General features: G+C 37.5%; 1 protein-coding gene across 2 annotated transcripts in view; it reads right to left on the bottom strand.

Moving 5' to 3' along the window:
* rasgef1ba (RasGEF domain family, member 1Ba) overlaps positions 1-12,939 on the bottom strand; it is a 163,896-nt gene that overhangs the window by 75,169 nt on the left and 75,788 nt on the right. For both annotated transcript variants that reach the window (XM_066712086.1, XM_066712084.1), the window contains one exon: positions 4,632-4,685. Coding sequence is in view for 1 of the 2 variants with exons in the window: in XM_066712084.1 (XP_066568181.1) it covers positions 4,632-4,685 (54 nt within the window). In the remaining variant the exon portion in view is untranslated. The remainder of the gene's footprint in view (positions 1-4,631; positions 4,686-12,939) is intronic.

Raw genomic sequence — 12,939 nt, 5'->3', positions numbered from 1 at the left:
CTGTCTTACAAATTAAGTGCTTTATGAGAACTAAGGTTACTATAGGGTTACCATAGGAAATGGTTACCATAGAGTTCTGTACGAATACATATTTTCCACCAAAGTGGGTTTTGCCTTCCCCTTGAATGTAGAATTTATTTGCCAGGAACAGCTCAAACCAAACAAAATTGTGAACATTTCCCCTTAAAACACAATACTAAATCGATTACTATGATTTTTATTTATTTCTTTAATCCAAAACTTGCATAAGACGCTAAAATAGATATGAATGATTGAATGTTTGGCTGGCAGCCTCATGGTATCACCTCACTGCTTTGTGAGCCTGGTTACAAATCAGGCTTTACATAAGAAAGAGATAATGTTTACTTTGGGCTATTCAAGGAAGCACTGCCAACAAATATAGCACCTGTGATTGAACAAGAGATGGATTGCCAGGCTTTCACACGGCAGCTGAAGTCCAGAGCTCACTGAGACACCGAACAAGAGAAACAAAACATGCTGAATTATTACAGTCCCGGTGGGGTAGAAGAAAGACGGGGTGTTCAGAAGCATTTTTATTTTTCTTCTTTCTGATGAATGAGAAATGGGCTGTCTATAAAACTTTCTGCTTCATTATCGGCTGAAGCTAAGTAATTAAATAAGCCATTTGCCAGTTGGCAGGCTGGGGCTTTTCTTCATGAGACAGGGTAGTTCCCCTAATATATCTAACTAACCAAGCACAGAAGCCAGTTAATTATTTCTTTTGTTGTTGTTAATTAGGTTTTTTTGATTCCTGCCATTATAATTTGCATTTCAAGACAACATGGAGTCTGGTGTGGACTCCTTTATGTATGTTAATTAAACCACAGATACTAAAGGCGAGGAGTCAAGTTTCTTTGTGAATAGCTCATTGTGCAGAAATATGGCACTTTACGTTCCAATTATGGCACATTCGATATTTAAGCCTTCTTATTCCCTCTTGTTAGATACAACAAAATATCATTTTTTTCCCTGTAACATTGAAAGTCCTCCATGACAGATCTTTCTTGCTACAGATTAATATGTATTCTCATACTCATTGTTAAACACTCTTCTTTTCATAATTTAATCAGGGTTTTCAAATGCTGCTGCAGGGAGAGCACTCAATCATATGCTATTTGAAACACAATGGCAATAAGTGGAATAACTGGTGTCTGATATTAGAAACCTAAACAGTATATCTTGTCTTGATCAAGTAAAAAAAAAAAAAATACTACTAATACACATACATTTATCTTTTTCATTTTAAACACCACTCAAGAAGAAGTTAAATGTCGTCATCTGTTTTGAAGACATATGCTAACACATCTTTCCATGCAATTTAAATGTATTCAGACAATGCATTTGTACCCTCGGCATTCTAAGTAACCAAACTGAATTTAATTTTGAACAGAGGAGTCACTAGTCACTAACTATTATATTTAATGAATACTATTTCAGCTAAAAAACATATTCAGGAATGTTTAAGCTTCATATCTATTCTGAAATGGTTGCAAGCCCTTTTTTTCTTCCCCTTCTACTCCTTTCACCTTCCTGTCAATCAATCATCAGCACATGATAAACAGAACAGAGGTGCATCTGCAATAACCTCTACCTAAACAACCTCTTTGCAAGCATACACCCTTGTGGCATCATTACACTGTATTCTGGGCATCCTGAAGCAAATCACTGAAACACAACCCTTGCCATTGTGGTAATGGATCATCCTGAAGTTAGAATAATTACCATATAAAAGGTGTTCAGGTGGTAGAGAGGCAGTCCTTCCAGAGGGAAACCCTGTCAGGAAGCTACTGATGAATTGCGCCCCTCCTGTGGAGCTTCTGTGCTCAGCTGCTGCCACGCTCAAATATATAACGGCATTATTGTTGGGGAAAGAAGGGGTTCTCCCACGTCTGTTAAAAGCTGCTGTAGTCAATGAAAGCTACACATTTGGCCCCTAATTGTAGTGAAGCATGTCACATGCCTAAATCACTGCCATGTGGTTGTACAGATATTAACAGAAAAATGATCTCCAAGTACAACACACGTTTTAGGTTCTTATGCAGCCTGTAAGTTTTATCATCACCGTGGTCTTCCTAGCCTAATAAATTGGGCCCATGCAGGCTTTATTTTAAAACTTCAACAAAAAAAGGTGTATTCAATTAACCATAATTCTGATAGTACTACTTTATTTTGACATGTTTCTGTGGATGCTTTCATAAACATTGGCACCATAAAAGTGAAGTTGGCGGCAAACAAACACATTAACTTGTTTCTAGAGCCAAGTGGCAATAAAGAGATTGTAGGGTGTTCCATGGTTATACGTAGGGCAAACCCAAAACACAGAAGAGTAGCAAAGCAGGCTCTTGTTCTGAACTCCAAAAGGAAAGTGAAACACAGGATGAGAGGAAGAAGTGCCTCGACACATCAAACGTCTGATGCTGAAGAGCTTCAAACCCAATTCAATCGCAGGGGGAAAAAGTTGGAGTATCTCAGTTTCCTCCTTTTTTCACTTGACAGCTCAGCGATGAAAGTAAACTTGAGTTCAGCTCATGTAGGAGAGTTTCCTAGCAGTAGTTTACTCCATAGCAAACAACCAGCTTTCAACTACAAACTCTATATAAATATGCGCAGTGCATAAGACACGTAGCATTGTCCATATCTCTCCAGCGTCTTCCTTCTACATTGGCATAGCTTCACAAGATGGAAACAATGGTTGGTCTCCAGTCACTTTGAAAATCTCTCAAGGGACCAACCAACTAAGGTAGCTCAGAGAGTAACAGGCCAGTTCTCATTGTCCACACAGATCTTAATAGCCCTAGTTCCCTGTTATTGTCACATCAGTTTAATAAAGAAAATGACAATTCATACTAAGGCAGGATGCAAGGAATAGACATTTTTGTTCAGTGTGCCCATATAAAGCTCCTGAATACTTCACAGAGGGAACTCATGAAAGAGATCTGCAGTCTTCAAAGGAAGAACCCCTTTAAAATGAAATGCACGCAGCGCTTTGCTATGTATGCTTTAGACTCTCATAGAATATGTGATGAATGCCTTGAAAAGTAGAGGCAGTGCAGAGCCTGTGTGTCAAAGTAGAGTGGAATTCAATATTTGGTATATTTATGCAATACATTAAATGGGTATGAATAGGCAAGATTATATCTCGATGTTACGTTGCGAGATTGTGTTTTTTTTTTTTTTAATGTGTATGTGTTTTTGAATTTAAAGCTATTTAAAGTACTGCAACCCAGAAGATCATCACAGATATTGGAGTGATTTTGTATTTATAAATTATCACATTGTGGCACACATTTAAAGAAAACAAAGTATACTAATTGCATTTTATTTTATTAAAAAGGCCTTACTAGAATCTGCAAGCTTTAACCTTGTATGATATTGGTATTTGATAATAGTGTATTTTATTGACCCTTATATAACTTTCCATTTAGTACCCATTTAGGACCCAAATGGCCTAGCAGACACAGGAGCATGTCAATTCGTCCTGCGACATTTCGTCCCCGTCAATTCGCCCTGGCGACAGTTCACCCCCACGACAATTCGCCCCATCATTATACGTTCTCCACTTGAGCATTTGTAACCATGAGTGCATTCACTTATTACAGAGCCATAGAACACACATATGTGTATATATAGCAGGCAGGCTATATATATATATATATATATATATATATATATATATATATATATATACACACAGACACACAACTATTTTGTATTATGTATTATACTCTATGTTTTTAATTGATACATTAACTTGAGACTATAACCCCAATAATTAAGTTTTATATAGTCTACAGCTGTACAGCTACAGTACAATGTGCCAAAATCAGCCGAATGGCTATTAAATCTGCCTAAATGTGGATGGCTGAGCCCTATTCAGTTGGGATTTAGTTGCCCACTTAAAAAAAAAAAAAAGTGATCCTATGTTGTATTGTAGGAAGATCTGGAGCAATACAAAGCACCAGAATTGACTTTATTAGGAGATGTATGCCCCGATGGTAATGTTTTAATGCTGAGATAATGAGAAGTCAACAGCAGACACAGGATCCTGTCCAAAAACAGCTATCCCCTTTTTTCAGAACACCAAAATTCCCTGTCAATAACAGGCACTTGAGAAATGAAAAACAAATGGACACACTTGGCTTGGTTTCTGTGTAACACCATCCGTGTTACAGAGTCTGTGCCTGTCTCACTTAATTTTGTTCCCAGCCACAGACGGTCCATGTTCTGAACTAGAACAGTAACTTTGTTCTTGTGACCAGACCATCCTGAACCCCCCCAGTTTCAACAGTGATAAAACATATATCTTTTCCTTTTAAAACAACCAAGCGAGGTTAGAATCTGAATTGAACCTTGTTCTTACTTGTACAGTACCACGCCTACAACACCTTGTAATGTATAATCAACAGACTAGAGTGCTTTGATGCTCTGAAAGAGCAAATCTGAGTATCGGTTTTATGTAAAACAAAAAGCAAATCAAGAATGACATGTTAAATGTAGTCTAAAAAGACCCTTTCCATCTCATCTCCGGTATTCAATAACATACAACAATGTCAATTTCCAAATCCCGCTAGCAGCCAACAAACACAAAGTCTGGGTATGCTTTGACTCACCCTCTTGCGGTCCGAAGAAGGCTTCTCATTGGTCAATGTTCCAAAGATTGTGGGCTGAAAAATCAAATCAAAGCAGGTGTAAGCAAATCTATACATTTTATCGTCAACTGTCTCTGTGAATCTTAATGTGGTTAAGTACAGCACTTAGCATGTTTTGTTTTCACACATTTGGCAATACAGGATTTTTTTCATTGTTTTACAATTAACAAATACATTCTAACAAAATAATACATAATTACATGTATTATTTATTTACATACATCATTAGACAAAACTATTTAATTTGCCACTCATTTTAAATGTGCATGTATCACTGAATTACAATGAAAGTGAAGGTATACTTTTTTTCTGTGTGTTCAATATGTATTTATTTAAAATTAACCATTTTTATTTCTTATTTTATACCCTCACAATTTGGAGTTTGCCAACTGGTACTCAACTATGAGATGTGGGCAGCCCACAAGTGTCTTCCACAATGTGACAAGCCATCTGTTCCTCTTCACACTGCAAAGTCCACAGCGCAAACAGTGGGAGCCACAGCGTAGTAGGCTGGGCGAATATAGCTCTCACTGGTGCCACAGCGCTCACCTGTGCCTGGTAAACTATAGGAGTCACTGTCACATGATCAGCCAAAAAACCCCTTGCCAACTTCAAGCCCACTAAGCTCTGGCAGTGATCAAGCAATGTAGACTTATGTGGAATCAAATACATCTCCCTATATGAACAAGCAAATTCAAATCAGCAATGTCTGGACTGTAGAGCTCAGCTCAATCTGTGCTCCATGCTGAGGATTTTACCAGTTGAGACACTCAGCACACCCCATGCTAAGCACTATCTCTCAGTAGTGACGTTGATGGCTATACTTCTTATTAGACTTATTTATAAATCATTCAACATCACACCCCAGAATAGAGTGTTTTGGCAAAAGTGATATGAAATGTGAAAAAGACTAAACTGAATATGTAAGTAATGCTATTTCATTTTTATTTAATTTATTTATTGGTGTGCACAATATCGGTAGAAGCAGAAAGCACCTTACTACTGGCATCTTTTATTTCTGCTACTATGGAATTTAATTACCAAAGAAAAAAAAATGAAATGCACAGACAAGGGTTTTAACTGAGAATAATGGCCATCATCTGCATTTTATTTAGATGCTGAAGAGCTAGAGCACTCTCAGCTAATTAAAGTCAAAGCTTTGAAGGAAGAAAACAGCAGACTCTGCAGAATAAAAACGCATTCACGTATGCGTTCGGCAGTGAATGATCCGAAACAATTAAGCAGAAGACAGTTAAAGCTAACAGTGTTGTGCTATTAGTCAGTTATGAATAACGGAACACTGTCAGTGTCTAAATGCCATACAATAAAAAAAAAAAAGTTGGTTTTTGTGTACCTGTCCAATAAAGAAAATCAGCTGATTAATTAATATATGGGGCAATAATATAGTCATAGAGACTTTTGCCTTCCCTCATATGAACTGTAATTTTTGTGTTACCTTTCAAAATATGAAAAATGACTGCTAACTTCTTTTTTTCAAGTAGCTGTGTGACTGGTCACTGACAGTGAAATAAAACTCTCAATTTTGCCACCTTATAGTATATGTATTGGGATACATTTTACATGCAAGATTAACAATATTTGGATCCAAATCGATTATTCCTCTGGGGCAGGAGGTCGTGTTGTGGTAATGCACGAAGGAGCCATTAGTCTTCCTCTGATTTAATTTGATCCATTCCACTGCCTCAGAAAGTGCTCCGTCAACAGCTAGAAAGTGACCATTCTGCAAAAATGTATTTTAAAGATAACAATTTTTCTTTTCATGCACCTGTTAATTTCTTTATGAAAATAATATGATTATGGGAACGACATTCTCTCAGAAAGAGTTAAACATGGTTTCCCTAGTTCCTTAGCATCAAACTGCCTGATTCAAATAAATACATAAATAAAAGCAGTTTAAAATCAAAACTGAGAATTGAAAACATGTGAGAAATGTTGTTACATTTCTGAGACTTAGACTGGAGGAACAGTTCTTTAAATCCCTGAATATTTATCTCGTGGAGCTGGATTTATATTACAAAACCACATTCTAAAAAGCTGAAGTAATCTAATCTCACTCAGCTGCTAACAAATGTATATATTCAAGCCAGGGGTTGTTTTCTTAGAGCAGGGAAGAGATCTGAACAGAAAAATGGTTCTCTAAATGGTTCTGCAGTATTGTAGGCCCAATCATAAAGAAAGGGACAAATCCCCTGAAGCAGCTGAGACGCCTGACGCCTGATACTTTTAACGTAGCCTGTACTGTTTGTCAATTAAGAGAAAAAATGATACAAAATAAAGAAGCATAAGGGAGAGTCATAGAAGATGAATGTGTACGTACCACCTAACTGACCTCTAATCACATATCTCTAATATGTCATTCTTTATTCAATGTTGCCCTTTCGTCATTAAGCAACAATCCTCCTGTGATCAGGATTTTCCGAAGCTGAAAGACACTGAATCAACAGCTGTACTGTTCATGAACTGTAAGGCCAGTCAAGTAATAAATATTAATTAATAGACCCATTTTGCCAGAATTTGACCAGCAATATGTGTTGTGTGTATTTAGAAGCCGGAGTTTGCATGTATGTCAGTGTGCTCTGTTAATGAAGTTTGTGGGAAGAATGAAGCAATGCTGAAATGGCAAATAGATACAAGTTCACAGTATTTTACAACAGATATTCATTTAGATGCGCTTAAGAGTTTCTTTTCTATTCCCATCAAACCGCGGAGTTCATTCTCTCTCTGCTTGAGAAGAATTAAGGTTAATGCCAGTGTCTGCTGTTGTGTTTTTAAATGAACAGTACTTGTGGTCCCTTGCCATCCTGTTTTTTTTTTTTTTTGAAGTTCTTCTCACTTCAGCTGCCAGAAGCAGGTTGCAGAGGAAGCCAAGAAAAATAGTAGGGTCTTCGGGTATAAATCAATAAATAATTTTTCATCTGCTTCATTGAACTCCAACATAGCAGGTCCTGCACATGCAACTTCTTTTCTGTTTTATCAAACTTCATTGACTGTGCTCATTGAGCATTACACATATATCGTTACCAAAATAAATAATGACCGAGTTTTTTCTAAGGAAAAGGAGCAATGAGATTTGGAACCTAACTAGGTTGATCTGTAATTGTCCCTTGGCCTTGTCCTATTAAGGGATACAGTCCTCACAAGCTGTATTTTTTTGCATCAGTGCTCTCCACTGCTGTTACTCTATGGTGAAGATTGTTTCTGTATCTTTGAAGTTGACCCTGACCTCCAAGGTGACCAAAACACTCATTATGTTCTGCAAAGAATCTTCAAATGGTGCTTCATTCCCCGAGCTGAGGAGAACGACTCCTGGAGAGGAAAGCATAAAAAGCAGTTTTACAGAGTAGGGGTAAATATGTTTTTTTGTTCCTGTATTGCCACGGTAAAAAAAAAATATATACAGGGAAGAAGGCAAACTCAGAGCTGGCTTTCCCATAGCTCTAAATTAGCCTAGCATGAGATGTTAACTGGAGGCTTGTATATTCGTTTTTTGCAGATATGCATGTAGCTAGATAAATATGATATTAATACCTAGTGCCGTATAAAAGGCATTTACTTTCCACAGTAATGTTAAAAACATCAGAACCAAAGCAGCGATTTCGTGTTTAAGCCTTCTGCTAAATGTGTCTGAATACTGATGCAATATTATCTCTGCTTTCCTGAGAGACCACAGAAAGGGAGATCAATAGATAGGACATTTACACAGCACGGCCTAAGTAAAAAGCTAATTCTCCTGAAGGGTGTAGATTCTGTCCCATAATTAGAAACTTTCTCCTATGTGACTCCTTACCTCAGACAATTCCTGTTTTGATCCAGACGGGATTAAGAGCCAGAGGCCTTACTGTGCTGCACAACCCCCTCAGCATCAGTATGAGGAATTGACTGAACCTTATCCCCACTGTCTGTAATACTTGAGACAATCCTCTTAAAATGTATTACCAAAAAATTGATCTTTAATAAAGCCAGCCCTGACAAGGTAACATTTTAAAGATTACATTTTTAAATATACATGTGTGTGTAGTTATGTTATTCACACACACATGGCAGAGAGATTTTTGCTATGGAACTTTGGCCTGGATTATATTAGTCAGTGGACTGGAGTCACACACACTATGTTGAATTTATATGCACTCGGACATCACCTCCACAGAGTAAAAACAGTCATTATTTATTCATTCAACTACTAGTATTTATTTCCACAATTTGTACATGGTTTGGTTTCATTGTAACAGTGTGTATTTAGAAATATTTTATATTATTTATAGTAAGTCATACATAACAGGGTGATTTGCAGAGAGAATGTGCTGACGCTGCGGCAACCATAACAACTTACTTCAAGCAATTTAGCTGGCCTGTTTGTTCGTTACACTAGGGTGAAATAGAAATTGCTATTGAAGCGGTAAAAGAGATGGAGGCGTTTACCCTTTCACTACTTCCCTCACTGACCAATAACAATAAAAACAAGGGTCAGACCAAGCAGCATTTAGTAGCAGAACACAAATAGATCATTTCAGTCAGGCTGTAGGAACATGTGCATTGTCCAGTCTGGTGAATGTGATAAGAACATCACTTTCTTATTATTGTATTGGTTCCAAAAGCATTGCATCATTGTGAAGAGAACAGATTAACTGTAACTCATGATTTGTTTTTAATTGTCCTTATTTGTTTTGATGTCTAAATGTACAAAGGTACAAATATGAAATGTATCTGTATATATACAGTGGGGGAAAAAAGTACTTGATCCCCTGCTGATTTTGTACGTTTGCCCACTGACAAAGAAATGATCAGTCTATAATTTTAATGGTAGGTGTGTTTTAACAGTGAGAGACAGAATAACAACAAAAAAATCCAGAAAAATGCATTTCAAAAAAGTTATAAATTGATTTGCATGTTAATGAGGGAAATAAGTATTTGACCCCTTCGACTTAGTACTTGGTGGCAAAACCCTTGTTGGCAATCACAGAGGTCAGATGTTTCTTGTAGTTGGCCACCAGGTTTGCACACATCTCAGGAGGGATTTTGTCCCACTCCTCTTTGCAGATCCTCTCCAAGTCATTAAGGTTTCGAGGTGACGTTTGGCAACTCTAACCTTCAGCTCCCTCCACAGATTTTCTATGGGATTAAGGTCTGGAGACTGGCTAGGCCACTCCAGGACCTTAATGTGCTTCTTCTTGAGCCACTCCTTTGTTGCCTTGGCTGTGTGTTTTGGGTCATTGTCATGCTGGAATACCCATCCACAACCCATTTTCAATGCCCTGGCTGAGGGAAGGAGGTTCTCACCCAAGATTTGACGGTACATGGCCCCGTCCATCTTCCCTTTGATGCGGTGCAGTTGTCCTGTCCCCTTAGCAGAAAAACACCCCCAAAGCATCATGTTTCCACCTCCATATTTGACGGTGGGGATGGTGTTCTTGGGGTCATTCCTCCTCCTCCAAACACGGCGAGTTGAGATGATGCCAAAGAGCTTGATTTTGGTCTCATCTGACCACAACACTTTCACCCAGTTCTCCTCTGAATCATTCAGATGTTGGCAAACTTCAGACAGGCCTGTACATGTGCTTTCTTGAGCAGGGGAACCTTGCGGGCGCTGCAGGATTTCAGTCCTTCACGGCGTAGTGTGTTACCAATTGTTTTCTTGGTGACTATGGTCCCAGCTGCCTTGAGATCATTAACAAGATCCTCCCGTGTAGTTCTGGGCTGATTCCTCACCATTCTCATGATCATTGAAACTCCACGAGGTGAGATCTTGCATGGAGCCCCAGACCGAGGGAGACTGACAGTTATTTTGTGTTTCTTCCATTTGCGAATAATCGCACCAACTGTTGTCACCTTCTCATCAAGCTGCTTGGTGATGGTCTTGTAGCCCATTCCAGCCTTGTGTAGGTCTACAGTCTTGTCCCTGACATCCTTGGACAGCTCTTTGGTCTTGGCCATGGTGGAGAGTTTGGAATCTGATTGATTGATTGCTTCTGTGGACAGGTGTCTTTTATACAGGTAACGAGCTGAGATTAGGAGCACTCCCTTTAAGAGAGTGCTTCTAATCTCAGCTCGTTACCTGTATAAAAGACACCTGGGAGTCAGAAATCTTGCTGATTGATAGGGGATCAATTACTTATTTCCCTCATTAACATGCAAATCTTTTTTTTTTTAAATGCGTTTTTCTGGATTTTTTTGTTGTTATTCTGTCTCTCACTGTTAAAATACACCTACCATTAAAATTATAGACTGATCATTTCTTTGTCAGTGGGCAAACGTACAATATCAGCAGAGGATCAAATACTTTTTTCCCTCACTGTATGTGTCTGTCCATCCATAAAAATAATTTTCATTTATATATATATATATATATATATATATATATATATATATATATATATATATAAATATATATATATATAAAAATTAAAAAAACCCAAATATATTTTGATATATATGATATTCTACTATTAAATCACCTTGGCTGAAACTGACTTCCTGGACTAGGAATTAAACAAATGCTAAAGAAAGTGCAGCTCCAACATTTCCCAATGATAGAATTCAGTGCCTTTCAGTGTCGATCACATCTCAATTCTTCATTCTTCTACAACATAACGTCACTTGTTGTTTACCACAAGAGCAAGGAATGATGCGCTAAAACTCCTGGCTGTAATTATCGTACTTCACACATGCTGAGATAGGGGTGGTCTAAGAGACTGAGATTTTAGCTGCCTAAAAACATTTATTTCCAGTCAGGAAAGGACTGTCATTATTAAACAAAACTGAGTATTCGTTAAAAGGTCAGACTTCCAACTCCGAACAACGTATTGCCAACCTAGATTAATTATTTTGCAGAAACTGCTGATGACCTCCGCGATGTCTCTTCCTGTGGCACTGGCCTATACCAACAATCACAACAGGCATATCCTTACTGCTTCAATGTGTAATTAACCTGTAAAGATGGGGTGAGCAAGCATACCAGCCTACAGCATATTTATTAACGATAGAAAATAATTTAACACAAAACCCTTTCTAGATAACTAACTTCACCGATCAATCAAATATCTTATCGATATTTTTTCTTCAAATTCTCTAACGATCTGCATGAAATTGGCATGCAGTGTAAATTTCCTTTTTTGAAATCCCATTACTTTTTTTCATCATGCTGTTTTCATCTTATCATGCTTTTTTGGTACCAGACGATTCTCCTCTCCTTGGAGTCTGGCTCAAGGTAAGAGATTTTCCTTTTCCAGTGTTGCTGCAGAAAGCAGGCTCTGCCGACAGTTTTGCCTCCCTTTCAAACCCAGTGGCTACTACATTTGATCTGTGTTCAGAAGTCAAAGATAATGGCACTTCTTCATCAAGACTGCAGTGACACAATAATTAAGCTACAGGAAAGCAAAGAGCAAAGAGCAAGAACTATAAAATAATTATACCCAGAATAAGGATAGTTATCAGTGCATTAATATGACAGATTTATTCATGAGACTCCCATGTGTTCAATATTATGTATTACTATATCTTTAAAATCTATTTTTATTGCCAATTGTGTGCTGACTGACAGCCAATTGCAGACAGCATACGTTTAGGGGGATATTCATTTTCCAAGAGAATAAAATACAAGACAGAATGCATTTCTCCTCCAGTTTCAGGTAAGGTTCCTCAACAAAAGAAGGCTTAAGCAAAACAACTTTGGAAGTTTTAATTCAATGAACACTACTTGATAAAGAATAATGAATAATCCCCAAAGTTTCACGCAAAGAAGGCACTCTTCAATAACTGGAATTGCAAATCTCCTTTTTGAATGCGAGTCACCCTACTACATAACTAGTTTCTAGTTTTTTTGGTATTTGTGCCCAATTTGACCCAATCACACAGATTCTAAACATTATATGGGGAAGAATTTGGTTATTTATGGATGGACACTAAAATAACTGGTGTCCATAACAGAGAAAGAATAATGTTTTTTTTTTTTTTTTTAAACCTTTCTTGTTCCAATATAAAGAGAACACTGACATTATCTGTAATCAGTCAGCTTATGAAAATCCCAAGTCATTTTCCCTTTCATTGCGCCTTAAAGGATAGGAATATTTAATAATACCTATGGGAAAAGCCGATGGACTTTCACCGCTGTGTTTCACCACCAGTTTTTAATTTTCACAAAGGATTATACTCCCAGATGTACTGTAATAAAATACACAAAAAAGATAAACCCAATGGTAGTTTCTAATACCAAATCCAAGCACAGCTTAATATTCAGAATGATAACCTTCAT

This window comes from Amia ocellicauda, chromosome 8, assembly GCF_036373705.1.
Source record: "Amia ocellicauda isolate fAmiCal2 chromosome 8, fAmiCal2.hap1, whole genome shotgun sequence".
Taxonomy (NCBI): Eukaryota; Metazoa; Chordata; class Actinopteri; order Amiiformes; family Amiidae; genus Amia; species Amia ocellicauda.
This window is presented reverse-complemented; position numbering and strand designations above follow the sequence as displayed.